General features: G+C 46.4%; 1 protein-coding gene across 3 annotated transcripts in view; it reads left to right on the top strand.

Moving 5' to 3' along the window:
• CCDC13 (coiled-coil domain containing 13) overlaps positions 1 to 16,022 on the top strand; it is a 45,236-nt gene that overhangs the window by 7,447 nt on the left and 21,767 nt on the right. For 2 of the 3 annotated variants that reach the window (XM_073582187.1, XM_073582188.1), the window contains exons 6-12: positions 145 to 261; positions 980 to 1,084; positions 11,881 to 12,045; positions 12,133 to 12,309; positions 12,718 to 12,924; positions 13,877 to 14,004; positions 14,990 to 15,073. In XM_073582187.1, coding sequence (XP_073438288.1) covers positions 145 to 261; positions 980 to 1,084; positions 11,881 to 12,045; positions 12,133 to 12,309; positions 12,718 to 12,924; positions 13,877 to 14,004; positions 14,990 to 15,073 — 983 coding nt within the window. The remainder of the gene's footprint in view (positions 1 to 144; positions 262 to 979; positions 1,085 to 11,880; positions 12,046 to 12,132; positions 12,310 to 12,717; positions 12,925 to 13,876; positions 14,005 to 14,989; positions 15,074 to 16,022) is intronic. The other variant, XM_073582189.1, reaches the window with a different exon arrangement.

Genomic DNA, 16,022 nt, shown 5'->3' with positions numbered 1-16,022 from the left:
TTTTCCTCTTTCTCTCTCTCTCTCTCTCTTCATGACTGTGAGCTGAGTACTGACTATAGTGAAGAAAATGGGGAACGGGAAGCCGCAATTAGATTCTTCATGTTTGGTCCTTTACTTTTTAATGTACCTTTTGTATGTCTGCAGCAGGACAGCTCTGAGCTGAAGGCTGTGCAAGAGAAGCTGGCGGCTGCCAACCTGAAACTGTCCGAATATCGTAACCAAATCCAGACCACAAGGCAGGAACTGAAGATGGCGCACAAGGTACATGTTCTGTAACTTAAAGGGAACCTGTCACCATCAATAACACTGTTAACCTGCACATATGGGGTTAATCTGTAGGTTAACAGCGTTATGATGCTGTCCGGCACATGCACGCAGCCGAATGCAGCGGGAATCAGCCGTCAGTCAGGGCTTAGGGCGCATTACAGCGGTCGCTCTGTATTCTCAGAGCGGTGACTGTACCAGCATCCCCCACGCCTTCATGACTGAAAACCAAATGCTGGCAGGGAAACTTAAGGTAATTTTCTCCCCGCTGCATTCGGCCGTGTGTAGACGCTGGACAGCAACATTACGCTATTAACCTGCAGATTAACCCCATATCTGCAGTTTAAGAGCATTATGGTGACAGGTTCCCTTAAAAGGTGCGTTCCTGTTAACTACCTATCCACAGAATAGCTGATAAGTGTCTGATTACTGGGGGTCCTAACAATCTGAGGAATGGAGGTCCCGTGTCAGTGGAGTGGCGGATGTGCATGCTAAGCATAAAGGACTGATAGCTGGCGCTCCCCGATCTGCATCATGTGCAGCCACTGCTGCCTTGAAACTAGGGACCAGTGAGGGGCTCAGCAGTCGGACCCCCAGCAGACAGACACTTATCACCTGTTCTCTGGATGAGTAACATGTTGTCATCCCTGGAACACCACTTTAATCTTCGTACTTCCTAAGAATGAAGGATTCTTATTGTCACATGATCCTACAGGTGTTAGTCAGCGAGGTCGGTGAAGAGGTGACCATTTCTCAGCTGCTTTCCTCAGCGGGCGGCTGGAGGGGGCGAGCACAACAGATACTGGCATTACAAGGACGGGTGAGTAGAAGCGGGGATATGTGCAGATAAGAGGAGGATTGTATGAATCGCCACCTAACCACTGCAATGTGTACCGTCACCTAATGGCTGTAATGTGTGCTGCTTCCTAATGGCTGTAATGTGAACTGCCACCTAATGGCTATAATGTGTACCGCCACCTAATGGCTGTAATGTATACCGCTACCTAAAGGCTGCAGTGTGTACCGCCACCTAATGGCTGTAATGTGTACCGTCACCTAATGGCTGTAATGTGTGCTGCTTCCTAATGGCTGTAATGTGAACTGCCACTTAATGGCTGCAATGTGTACCGCCACCTAATGGCTGCAATGTGTACCGCCACCTAATGGCTGTAATGTGTACCGCCACCTAATGGCTGTAATGTATACCAGGGCTGTGGAGTCGGAGTCGGAGTCGGTGCTCATTTTGGTGGAGTCGGAGTCGGAGTTGGAGTCGGTATAAAATGGACCGACTCCGACTCCTAAAATATATAATAAATTGGGTACAGTAATTCAATGCAGGATGTGCTGAATATTTTTTCATAGGAATTTGGGAAAGTTATGAAATGTCCTATAAATGGCTGTTATATTCCTGATCTAAGGCTACATTCACACACAGCGTTTTTCCTGTGTTTTTTGAGGATACGTTTTTCAGCTGCAAAAGCTGATCATCTATTTAAAAAAACGCATCACCTGAAAGGTTTTTGAGCTCATAGATAATGTTTTCAATAGCAAAAGCAGATTAGAAATCTGCTCTATCTATTCATTTATCCATATCTGTCTATCCATATCGTATCTGTACCAAAAAGAATGAAAACCGGGTAGTACACCAATATATATTCTGTTCTATCTAAATATCTTGATTATGGGTTCATAAAAATGATTAAATGTCTGAGGTTCACATTGTACTACAATAAATTTTTCACTTAAATATAAGCAATATGTGTGGGAGTCGGAGTCGTGGAGTCGGAGTTGGAGTCGGTGTAAGGGAAATTGAGGAGTCGGAGTCGCAGGTTTGGCTTACCGACTCCACAGCCCTGATGTATACCGCTACCTAAAGGTTGCAGTGTGTACCGCCACCTAATGGCTGTAATGTGTACTGCAGCTCTGGCAAGTATTCACTGAAAAGGACATCAACCCCCAAAAAATTACTGAATAAAGTCTGCTTACCAATATCTGGTTGCGGTATATTGCTCTATATTGGTATTGTGACCAGGTGTTGGGAATAGTCATTGTGGAGACACGAGGGGGAGGGGCTGCCGGATAAAGGTGAACACTGTTTTGCAGCCCCCATAGAGAATGAGTGGAGCTGGAATAGTTGAAACCCAACAAAAAAAAAACAGGCCCTGATGAATTCTCTGCCATTTACTATAAGAAATGTGGGTCTATCCTAATCCCTCACCTTACTAGCTATTTTAATTCCTTAAGAGAGGGTAATAAACCAGGGACAGCCTCTTTAATGGCTGCAGTATCCATGATACCAAAGCCGAATGCAGACCACTGTGGTCTAACTACAGACCAAAGTCCTGTCTCAGCGCCTGAATCCCGGCCTAGGACTACTAATACATAGGGACCAGGTTGGCTTTGTTCCTTGTAGACAAGTCTCAGGTAACATACGTAGAGTCTCCCATCTGCTGCTCCGCTAAAAACAGCAAAACCTAGCATGTATGCCATTATTGCTTGACATTAAAAAAGCCTTTGATTCTATTTCTTGGCTATACCTGTTTGCAGTCTTACAGAAATGGAAGTTCCCTGATCATGTTCTCTCATGGATCCGCGCTCTTTATAGTTCCCCTTCGGCTTATGATCCCTATAATGGCTTCTCCTCAGCGTTTTTTTCCTATTAGAAGAGGCACTCGTCAGGGGTGTCCGCTATTGTCAGGGGTGTCCGCTATTGTCAGGGGTGTCCGCTATTGTCAGGGATGTCCGCCATCGTCTGAGGTGTCCCCCATCGTCAGGGTTGTCCGCCATCGTCAGGGGTGTCCCCCATCGTCAGGGGTGTCCCCTGTCACCCCTATTATTCCTCCTTGCAATTGATCCATTAGTTATCCATCTCCGTCTTAACGCGAACATACAAGGGATAGATATTGCATCAGTTTCCCACACACTTCTTATGCTTGCAGATGACATATTACTTCTCCTTTCAGCTCCGCAGACAGCTCTGCCGGATTTACTTCAATCCCTTAGTAACTCTGAACATATCTCTGACTTACAGGTTGACCATGAACATATCCCTTCCCGCTACTATTATCCCACAGCTCCAACAAGACTTCCCCTTCAATGGGTCACTCACCACCTAGACTACTTAGGCGTGACACTGACAGCTAATCTTGACTTCCTCTTCTCTGCTAACTATCCTCAAATGCTCCGCAAAATTCGCTCCCTACTTCAGGCATGGGAGAATCTGCACCTCTCCTGGCTCGGCCGGGTACGGGCGCTTAAGATGACCATACTCCCCAAATTGCTCTACCTATTTTGAATCCTGCCAATCCCTGTCCCTTCACACTACCTCAAAATAGCCTTGCGATTAGTCAACACTTTTATTTGGGAGGGTGGCCTCCCTGGGGTTCACAGAGCTACTCTTTATCAACATTGCTTGAAGGAGGTCTGGGAGTTCCCAATCTATCAGGCCACTCAATTAACTTTATATCATGCCTATTCTAAGTCACATTTTGAACACAGAAAATATATATATCGCATGGGAATATAACAGTAGTGCGAACATATAAATCCCCTAAAAAGCCAAATTTATTCAAAAATACATTAAAAGAACACCTATCCCAGTGAATCATTGGCAAATGCCACAAATCTCTTTTATTGTTGATGAAATTATTCCATTTCCCCCCGGAGAGGTGTTCCGCTACCTGCAACAATTATGTCACTTCATTACTAAAAAATTCCACTCTACCTTATACCTTCACTCCCTTCGAGCAAAGAGGTTGCCAAAACCCATGCACCAGGTACTATAAAGATTCGGAGTGGTCCCAAATTTGGTCCTCCTCTACTGGAGGAATACTAAACACCTTAATGCCGGAAACAAACTATAATGTGCCGACTAGATAGTACCTGACCCCAGCCAGAGTGGCTGAGGCAGTCGCCAACTACTCTTCAGCAACATGCCCGCTGTCTTGGGGTCATACTTGACTCCGAGCTTTCATTTCCCCCAACATCCGATCACTGGCTCGCTCTTGTTATCTGCACCTCAAAAACATTTCTAGAATTCAACCATTTCCGCAAAAACTCTTACTGTTTCTCTTATTCATTCTCGTCTCGATTATTGTAACTCTCTTCTAATCGGTCTCCCTCTTACCAAACTCTCCCCTCTCCAATCTGTCTTGAATTCTGCAGCCAGGATCATATTCCTCACCAATCGTTACACCGATGCCTCTACCTTGTGCCAGTCATTACACTGGCTACCCATCCACTCCAGAATTCAGTATAAACTTATTACCCTCACCCACAAAGCCCTCCATGGCTCAGCACCACCCTACATCTCCTCCCTTGTTTCAGTATACCACCCTACCCGCGCCCTCCATTCTGCTGATGACCTGAGGTTAGCATCCTCAATAATCAGAACCTCCCACTCCTGTCTCCAAGACTTTACACGTGCTGCGCCAATTCTTTGGAATGCACTTCCCAGGTCAATACGATTAGTCCCCAATCCCCACAATTTTAAGCGTGCCCTGAAAACGCATTTATTTGGACTGGCCTATCGCCTGAACACATTAACCTAATCTATCCCTGTGTGGCACAGCCAAAAGTTTTACCATAACCAGGATCCCCGCATCATGTTCCCACATGCTTTATGCATCCATTAGCCCTCTGTGTCTGTACTGTTAAAGCCCCGTCACACATATCGATCTCGCTAGCGAGATCGCTGCTGAGTCACAATTTTTGTGACACAACAGCGATCTCACCAGTGAGATCGCTGTGTGTGACAGCGATCAGCGACCGGCCCCCCTGCTGGTATCGCTGATCGCTGCAGGAAAGGCCAGTTTTTTTGGTCGCTGGTCTCCCACTGGCCACCACGCATCGCTGAGTGTGACAGGCGAGAGACCAGCGATCGGCTGGTAACAAATGTACACATCGGGTATCCAAGAGACGTGCGTCCCTTGGATACCCGATGTGTACGTTAGTTACCAGCTTCCTGCATCAGCGCGCTGGTTACTAACGTGAACAGCGACGCCGGGCGTCGCTGTGCTGATCGCTGGTGAAGCTGTTTGACAGCTCACCAGCGATCACATAGAGATTCACCAGCGATCCTGACACATTGATATCGTTGTCAGGATCGCTGGTGAGTCGCTATGTGTGACTCCAGCCTTACACACTTAACATTGTGACTGGTCCATACAATCAGGGCAATTGTGTTAGGCGTCGGATTTCTGCGTTTGCTCTGCAGGGATCCAGACCCTCACATTCTGCAGTTTCCTGCTGTTTATCTACTGCAGAGGAGTAGCCTTGCAACAAATCTCTCCCGAGGCTAAAGGGCCTGTCACACTAAGCGATATCGCTAGCAATATCGCTATAACTTGTGACGTTTTAGCGATATTGCTAGCAATATCGCTGTGTCTGATACTTACCTACGACCGCTCCCCCGCTGGTTATCGTTGATCGTGCGAGAACGTCCAGGACCGTTTCTCGTCGTCAGCTTCCTGCGGCGCTTCCTGTGAAGAGACGAGCGGCGAGCGTGGAGCCGGGCGGGAGGACGCAGGATCGCCTAGTGTGACAGGTAAGTAGCGACCCCCGTCCCCTGCTATGTCGCTGGTGAGATCTGCCTGTGTGGCAGCTCACTAGCAACCACTTAGCGATGTACCAGCGATCCTGACCGCGTCATATCGCTGGTCGGGATCGCTGGTACATCGCTAAGTGTGACAGTACCTTAAAGGGCATGTCACACTAACCAATATCGCTATAACATCTCTGGTTTTTGTGACGTTATAGCGATATTGCTAGCGATATCGCTATGTCTGATACTTACCTCCGACCGGTTCCCCCGCTGGTTATCGCTGATCGCGCGAGAACGTCCTGGACCGTTTCTCGTCGGGCGCTTCCTGCTGTGGAGACGAGCGACGTGTGGACGCGGGCGGAGGACATCAGAATCGCCTCATCTGACAGATAAGTAACTACCCCCGACCCCTGTGATGTCGCTGGTGAGATCTGCCTGTGTGGCAGCTCACTAGCGACCACTTAGAATCATAGAATCATAGAATCGTAGAGTTGGAAGGGACCTCCTGGGCCATCTGGTCCAACCCCCTGCTCAAAGCAGGATTCGCTAAATCATCCCAGTCAGATGTCTGTCCAGCCTCTGTTTGAAGACTTCCATTGAAGGAGAACTCACCACTTCTCGTGGCAGCCTAATATCTAATCTGTGTCTCTTCCCATTCAGTTTCATCCCATTGCTTCTAGTCTTTCCTTGTGCAAATGAGAATAAAGTTGATCCTTCTACAATTTGACAGCCCTTTAGATATTTGTAGACAGCTATTAAGTCTCCTCTCAGTCTTCTCTTTTGCAAACTAAACATTCCCAAATCCTGCAACCTTTCCTCATAAGACAGGGTTTGCAGACCGGTCACCATTCTGGTCGCTCTTTTCTGAACTTGCTCCAGTTTGTTGATGTCTTTTTTAAAATGTTGTGCCCAAAACTGGACACAATATTCCAGATGAGGTCTGACCAAAGAGGAGTAGAGGGAAATAATGACTTCACGTGATCTAGACTGTATGCTTCTGTTAATACATCCTAGAATTGCATTTGCCTTTTTTGCTGCTGCATCACACTGTTGACTCATATTCAGTCTGTGATCTATTAGTATACCCAAGTCTTTTTCACATGTGCTGTCACTTAGCCCTATTCCTCCCATTCTATATATGCTTTTTTCATTTTTATTGCCCAGATGTAGTACTTTGCATTTCTCCCTGTTAAAAACCATTCTGTTAGTTGCTGCCCACTTCTCCAGTTTATTTAAATCTTTTTGAATCCTCTCTCTCTCTTCTCTAGTATTAGCTATCCCTCCTAGCTTTGTGTCATCAGCAAATTTAATCAGTTTACCCTCAATTCCTTCATCTAAATCGTTGATAAAGATGTTGAACAATACAGGGCCCAGGACAGAGCCCTGTGGTACCCCACTTGAGACATTCTTCCAACTGGATGTACAGCCATTTACGACCACTCTTTGGGTCCGATCACTAAGCCAGTTATGAATCCACCTAACAGTTGCCTTGTCCATTCCATACTTAGTCATTTTTTCAATAAGGATTGTATGAGAGACTTTGTCAAATGCTTTGCTGAAGTCAAGATATACTATATCTACAGCATTTCCTTGATCCACCCAATCAGTGATACCGTCATAGAAGGAAATTAAGTTAGTCTGACATGACTTATTAGTTAGAAACCCATGCTGACTCTGTTTAATCACTTCATTCTTATCCAGGTATTGACATACATGTTGTTTAATAATTTGTTCAAAGATCTTTCCTGGTATAGAAGTCAGACTCACCGGCCTATAGTTGCCTGGGTCCACCTTCTTCCCCTTTTTGAAGATAGGAACAACATTTGCTCTTCTCCAGTCTTCTGGCACTTCTCCTGTTCTCCAAGAATTTTCAAAGATTATGGAGAGGGGTTCAAAAATTTCTTCTGCTATCTCCTTCAGTACTCTGGGGTGTAATTCATCTGGACCTGGAGACTTGAATTCATTTAGGTTAGCTAAGTGTTTCCTCACTATCTTTCTGTTTATAGATATCCTGGATTCTTCTATTCCCTTAATAGGACAGTGAATAACAGTTGATGTTGCATTTCCTTTCTGAGAGAAAACAGATGCAAAATAGGAATTTAAAAGTTCAGCCTTCTCAACATCCTGTCTTACCATTTCATCATTTTCATCCTGTAAAAATCCTATAGCATCTTTGACTTTTCTTTTACTTTTGACATATCCCCAAAATCCTTTATTATTGCTTTTGACATCTCTTGCAAGCCTCAGTTCATTTTCAGCTTTAGATAATCTGATTTGTGCCCTGCAGGTTCTGCAGACAGCATTATATTCTTCTTTAGATATGCCTCCCTCTTTCCATTTTATAAACATTTTTTTCTTCCTTTTTAGCATGTGCTTAAGTTCTGTGTTCATCCATCCTGGTTTCCTTAAATGCTTCCTATTCTTCCCTCTTTTCGGAATTGTTAACAACTGTGCTTTGAGAATTTCATTTTTCAAGATTTCCCATCCTTCCTGGACATTTTTGTCTTTAAGGATATCCAGCCATTGGATCCCTCCAATTCTCTTTCTGAATCCCTTAAAATCTGCCTTTCTGAAATCTAACCTTGACGTCTGAGTCTTCACAGGTCTTCCACCTCTAGTAATCCAAAATTCTAAAATAGCATGGTCGCTACCTCCTAGGGTCCCAGCCACTTTTACCTCCTCAACCATTTCCTCCCTGTTTATAAGGATTAGATCCAAGGTAGCAGTTCCCCTTGTTTTCTCCCTTACCTTTTGGAAGATAAAGTTGTCAGCAAGAGAGGATAAGAATTTCCTTGACCTGTTAGTTTTGCCTGAGAGAGATTCCCAACAAATGTCTGGATAGTTGAAATCTCCCATGACAACTATGTCATATTTTTTGGAGAACTTGGCCATCTGATGCATAAAGAGTTCATCTATATATTCGGCTTGCACAGGCGGCCTGTAGTAAATGCCTACAATGGTGTCCTTTCCATTGTTCTGTCCTTGTATTCTTACCCAAACAGTTTCCACAGAACTCCCAGTCTCTGAAGCTTCAATCTCTGTGCAGATATACGCATTTCGAACATACAATGCGACACCCCCTCCTCGTTTATCAAGTCTGTTTCTTGCAAATAAGTTGTATCCTTCTAGTCTTGTATTCCAATCATGTGTATTGTCCCACCAAGTTTCAGTGATTCCAATTACATCATATTTCTTTTCCTGTGTTAGTAGTTCCAATTCTCCTTGTTTGTTGCCCATGCTTTGTGCATTAGTATAGAAACATTTTAGTTTGTGATTGGTTTCTCTTTCTCCAATATTTTTATTAATTAGATTCTTTCGTCTTTGTTCTTCCTTTCCACTTCTAATAGCAGAGTTCTCAATAGCATTTGTCAGGTGTATGGCTTTTTCTGGTCTTTTGCTTCCCTTCCCATGTTGTTCTAGTTTAAAGCTCTCCTTACAAGTGTAGCAAGGCGACTTCCAAATACATGCTTTCCAGTCTTCGTAAGGTGCACCCCATCTCTAGCAAGTAGTCCATCGTATAAGTAGTTCACTCCGTGATCCAGAAATCCAAATCCTTGCTGACGGCACCATCGACGTAGCCAGTTGTTCACCTGCAGAATCTTATTCCACCTCCTTGTTCCATGGCCATCCACTGGGAGGATGGAAGAGAAGACCACCTGCGCTCCCAGTTCTTTCACTTTCTTGCCTAAGTCTTCAAAGTCTCTGCAGATGGTTTCCAGGTCGTTTCTTGCGGTGTCATTTGTCCCCACATGTAGTAGCAGGAATGGGTAGTCATCTGTAGGTCTGAAGAGTCCTGATATCCTGTCAGACACATCTTTAATTTTTGCACCTGGAAGACAGCACATTTCTCTTGTAGTTATATCCGGTCTGCAGATAGCGGCCTCTGTTCCTCTCAGCAGGGAATCCCCCATGACCACCACTCTCCGTTTCTTCTTCACAACATTTTTCTTTCTCCATCCAGGAGGACTCTGAAGGCGTACAAGGTTGCTGTTTGTTGGCAAAGTCTTATCCTGATGTATTTCTTCATCGTTTTCCTGCGTGAGAGCCTGGTACTGGTTTCTGAGCAGTATGGGTGCTGACTGCCTCCTGATCCTCCTGCTTCTCTGGGTCACATGTCTCCATTCCTCTGTTTCTTCAGGTGTACTTCGAATTTCTTCTCTTTCTGTAACATGAAGAGATAATTCTGCTCTGTCCAAGAACTCTTCACCTTCCTTAATGATCTTCAACGTAGCTAACCTCTCTTCGAGATTTTGCAACTTTTCCTCCAACAGGGACACAAGCTTGCATTTGTGGCATGTGAAGTTTGGCTTTTCCACTGGTAAATCTGTGTGGATGCACCAGCGATCCTGACCGCGTCATATCGCTAAGTGTGACCGTACCTTAAGTCCTTCTGTCCTCCTACTGAGCATGCTCATGGGACGATCTCCCATTGGAGATTAGGAGTCATGTGCTCAGGTCCTGCTCCAGATCCCATTGGTCCATCTCAGAGATCTGGAGGATTGCGGAAGGTCCCGGCTGCTATAAAAGGCACGCATGGCTGTTCCGCCATGCGCTAGTATAGACTTACTTGCTGTGTATATGAGGACGGATGCATGATTCTGGAGAATGACTCATTATGAAACCCCTTCCCTCTGATATTACGTATGTGGTTAGGGACTGAGTTTAGAATCAGCGCCAGCGCTCTTCTGCTGCAACATCCACAGGTGCTAGCGTCCGACATTGCGCTTGCGTCATAGCCTTGTCGTTTAGCGGCAGTGTCCACGCCGCACTTCAGTAGCAGCCCCCCTTTGCGTCCGCAGCTGCGACGCCGCACACACGGTAGGTCTAGACGGACGTAGTGCCGCCGCCTTGGGCTACTCCTGTGACCTGATACTGTGCGTGTATTTATACTGAGTACTGTGACCTCAACAGGCTCAGTCTTTTGTATTTGTATTTATTTGACATTCCTGTGACTTAACTGAGATTGCTCTGCGCACCTGGGTGACGTTTAACCCTGTGCGCACTACCGCCATATTGATCCTGCCACCACTTAGCAGCGGTTATATCATCTACTGCATGGTGGACCCCGAGCGGCGAACGCACTTTATTATTATTTTTATTTAGTGCGTTCCGCCGTTCCTAACAAACTGTTACCACCCAACTTTCGTGTCTACCTCTTTCTTCATAGACTGTAAGCTTGCGAGCAGGGCCCTCATTCCTCTTGGTATCTGTTATAATCTATGTGATTATTGTTATGCTGTAATGTCTATTGTCTGTACAAGTCCCGTCTGAAATGTAAAGTGCTGCGGAATATGTCGGCGCTATAGAAATAAAATTATTATTGTTAGAGGGTGCAATTCTACAGGAGATATGTTCCATTATGTGGTGGTTATGCCCGATAGTATGCAGATTTTGGATCAGAGTGTACCACTTTATCTTTTCAATACCAAATACTAACCTTAAAAAAAACCTTGGGAGGCTATACTTAACAAACGTATCCTCAATGTACCTAGTCACACTCAAACCCTCATCACATTTATATTTTTGGCAGCTAAACAAACCATAGCATTAGCTTGGAAAAAAAACAAGCCTAGATTTGTCTGATGTTAAAAAGCGTCTATCCTTGTGTATGATTAATGAAAAATTATCAGCCATACTTACAGACGACAAAGTATGTAAATTTGAGCAAGTATGGCTTCCCTGGGCGGAATATGCCAATCACACCCCCTTTGCCATGCCTGTATTTTGTCTAATTGCTCGTGATTCCCCTGACTCTGGTTGAGTCACCTTATTGGACTTGGGCATATTACATCCCCCCCTCCTCTGCCCTTTTACCCTGTTGTTTGTTAATTGTTTGTATCTCTTTCTGTATGTATCCTTAAGCATATGTCTGTATTGAGATTTCCTGTATTTACCTTATCTGTAAAATTCAATAAAAATTTATTGTTGGAAAAAAAAAAAAGAATGAGTGGAGCTGTGAGAAGGGGAAGAGGTTAACAGTCAGGTCTCCAAGGAGCTAAAGTGATAAGTACTCCATGTAGATGCAGAGCGTTTCCTTTCTCTCTTATGTGACCCCCGTTCTTGTTCTCCCCGAGGTTCGGGAGCTGGAGTCTCAGCTGGGGCAGGCGAGGAGTCCGGTCTCTGAGCTCAGCCTAGAAGAGGAGATGTTGGGCATTTCCATACCCAAGAGATTCGCTGCTCAGGAGAAGAACCTGTTTAGGATCCGCAACCTGGAGAAAGAAAGGAAAGAAACCTTAGAGGTGAGTGATCTGCCAGCGTGACACAATGTGGCAGCACATTATAATGTGTCTGCAGCACGGAGACACCATTCTTGTGTCTGATCCTAGCGGCTGACCGGAGAACACGACACTCTGAAGAGAGAGCACGAGGAATTGAAAAAGAAGCTTGATGGTTCCAAGGCCAGGAACAAGTCCTTGTGTAATGAGCTGAAGACCCTGAAGATGCAGACGGTGACGCTGCTGGAGAAGGGGAAGCACGACGACGAGCTGATCGATGCTTTACTGGTAACGTCCCAGTCATTACTCTGCACAACATGGCTGACGCGGTCTGATGAGAGGGAGTCACATTTTATTCCCTGGTGGTCTAAAGCAAAAAGAGGTGCTCAGATATTTTATTCCTTGGTGGTCTAAAGTAATGTTTTTTACCTGGGTGGTCTCGGGTACCATCGTACCTGATGGTCTAGGATAGAAGACGCCATTAATACCTGGTGGTTTAAGGAGAGAGGATGTTTCATATTTTATTACCTGGTGGTCTTCCTAAACTTTCTGCTTGATCATTAAGGAGGCACTTAGGGTCCAGCACCCCCCTGACTCCACACTATCAGACACAGAGACGTTTCACCACATACCCACCATGGAGAACATCTTATCTTACGCCTGTAATGCCGTGCAGTTATCAGCATCTCCTTCCAGGACCAGCAGAAGAACATGCAGGAGATCTTAAGTCGTCTCAGTCAGCAGGAAGAAAAGCACAAAGACTCCCAGCTGACCCTGAACCTGCAGCTCAACAGCGAGAGCCAAAAACAGAACGCTCTGGTCGCCCAGCTGAAGGGGATGGTGGCCGAGAGAGAGGCGAAGGTGAAAGAGCTGGAAAAGGAAGTGCAGCATCTGACCCTGAAGGTGAGACCTCCGGCCCTTGTCTGTCTGCACAGTAATTTCTGTATGTTAAATATGGAGAAAAGTATGTGCCCCCACACACACATTCACCTCCTGGAGCTTTTCTGACCTCCCATCTCATATTCATAAACGTCAATATGGAGTCGCTCCTCTGCAGATATAACAGATCCTGCTCTGATAACAGCCCAGAGCATTATCCTCCTCCACCATCTGTACAGGGGGCACAATGCAGTCGGGGTAACGTCCTCCTGGAATCACCAAACCCAGACTCCTCCACCAGACACAGATAGAGAAGTGCGATACCCTCACTGTACAGAGCACGTCTCCTCCAGAGTCCAGTGGTGGCGGCTTTACACCACTCCATCCGACGCTCGGCATTGTGCTTGGTGATGTACGGCTGCAGCAGCTGCTCGGCCATGAAGCTCCCGGCGTGGGCGCAGTGTTTGTGCCGATACTAGAGGAGGTCTGGACTCTGCAGTTTCGGGGTCAGCAGAGCGGTGGTGACTTTTCTGCCCTCTACTCCTCAGCACACGGCCCCCCGCTCTGTAATGTTATGGAGTTGTTGTAGTTCCCTCCACTCCTCAATAATATCAGTCACAGGTGATAGGTGAAGAAATGTCATGGACGGACTTGTTACCCCAGTGTCTCTTATTACGGGACCGCGCTGGTATCGGGGAACTCTGCACCGCCAGCCGCTCTGTCACATGGTAGTAAAGGCAGACAGCATGGTGGGGGGATGGAGGTTATACACTGGGGGCCGCATATTACACATCGGGTGACAATGGAGCTGGACATTATACACTGGGGCCGAATGTAATACACTGGGGGTCGACGGGACTTAATGTGAATCTGAATTCAGTGCTCAGGATGTGCGGCACACTACTTTTCTCCATATAATGTATTTGTACTTATACATATTATATATATAGCATAATGTAAGGTTTTCCATTGACAGAGCCCCAGTGACAAGCAAGTGAGAAGTAAAAGTGCTGAGACCATAAAGGCAGCGGAGGGGATGAGATGTGAGAGCTGCGGCCCAGTGCAGTCACTATCCGACACCGAGGACTCCCTCAGCTCAGCCAGGTAACATACAACACCCGCGTGCTAGTGATCGATATCAGGGTCAGGGACTTTTCTATGATATTGATTACATAGATCTGTGATCGATAGATTCCATCCCGGCTCTTCTCTTGGTTTGTGTCTGATACTTGAGTGTTTCCTGTCATGGCCACTGCTGGGTGTGTGAAGGGGTCTGGCTTAGCTATTGAATTGCGCAGGCAGCCAGCCCCCTTCATACACAGCACCGGCCATGTGACGACACAGGAAGCATTTTCCGATATCGGAGAATCCAGAGCTGTGAGCTTGTGGGTGAAGCCGGGGCACCGCACCAGTGTACAGTATGGTAGCGAGTTGCTTAAATTACTAACTTTAAGGAATATTCTCAAGTTTGGAAGTTATGTCCTATCCCTGGATAGGACAGCCACCCAATCATTAAGGGTCTGACAGTTGGGACCCCCACTGATCCTGAGAATCCTGCGTGAATGGAGTGGTGGTCGATCATGCCCACTGCCGCTCCCATTCATTGTTATGGGAGAGCTCGGACCTCCAACAATCAGGAATATATGTGCTATCTCCAGGATAGGTGACAACCCCTGTGATCTGCTCCACCTTCTGGGGTTTATTCCTGTGATGGCAGCCGCCTCTGGGGCATGGACCCCCATCCTGCAAGTAGATCTGTGCTGGACATCACCTCCAGACAGCCTGAACCTGGAAGTAATGGAGGGAAAAGAATGTCCTGTCCTTGTCCCCGCTGTACAGAGCCGTGATAGCACTGAGCGACATTGTGCGATGTATCGCCACGTGCGCCATCCGGTCGTCACCATCCATGCACTGCTATAATGGACGCAGCGTGACTCCAGCCTCGAGGATGAGGACAGGTCGGTGCCGCTGCCGTTACTGCACCTCGGTCCCCTGCACTCAGTAATGTGAGCGAGAAGTGCACATGTCCCGGGCTCCTGTGTGACGCGCCGTATACATGATGTTAGTTATGTCTCCTTATTTCATGCAGGACGGTATCAAAACTGGGACATGAACTAATAGAGACCGCGCCGGCCTCCTCCACGGTTGTACACTCCGGACCCTCACCTCACAGGTAGACAGAGTCATTACTGTATCACACCCAGAGTAAGCGCATCGCTAGTGCACCCATGATGACATGCCAGGCATTACTAGTGTACCCATGAGGACATGCCAGGCATTACTAGTGTACCCATGAGGACATGCCAGGCATTACTAGTGTGCTCATGACGACATGCCAGGCATTACTAGTGTGCTCATGACGACATGCCAGGCATAACTAGTGTACCCATGAGGACATGCCAGGCATTACTAGTGTGCTCATGATGACATGCCAGGCATTACTAGTGTACCCATGAGGACATGCCAGGCATTACTAGTGTGCTCATGATGACATGCCAGGCATTACTAGTGTACCCATGAGGACATGCCAGGCATTACTAGTGTGCTCATGATGACATGCCAGGCATTACTAGTGTACCCATGAGGACATGCCAGGCATTACTAGTGTGCTCATGACGACATGCCAGGCATTACTAGTGTGCTCATGACGACATGCCAGGCCTTACTAGTGCACCCATGACAACATGCCAGGCATAACTAGTGTACCCATGAGGACATGCCAGGCCTTACTAGTGCCCCCATGATGATATGCCAGGCATAACTAGTGTACCCATGAGGACATGCCAGGCATAACTAGTGTACCCATGAGGACATGCCAGGCATAACTAGTGTACCCATGAGGACATGCCAGGCATTACTAGTGCACCCATGATGACATGCCAGGCATTACTAGTGTATCCATGAGGACATGCCAGGTATTACTAGTGCACCCCCCGACAACATGTCAGGCATTACTAGTGCACCTGCGACAATATGTCAGGCATTACTAGTGCACATGATGATATTACAGGCATTACTAGTACACAATGACATGTCATTCATTTCTATTGCACATGATGACATTGCAAACATTACTAGTGCACATGATATGTCAGGCAGTAATTGTGTTGTCGCCCTCTGGT

The sequence above is a fragment of the Dendrobates tinctorius genome, unplaced genomic scaffold (assembly GCF_039654945.1).
Source record: "Dendrobates tinctorius isolate UK_male_01 unplaced genomic scaffold, ASM3965494v1 ptg000070l, whole genome shotgun sequence".
NCBI lineage: Eukaryota > Metazoa > Chordata > Amphibia > Anura > Dendrobatidae > Dendrobates > Dendrobates tinctorius.
The sequence above is the reverse complement of the archived record's forward strand: the minus strand, read 5'-3'. Positions and strand labels throughout refer to the sequence as shown.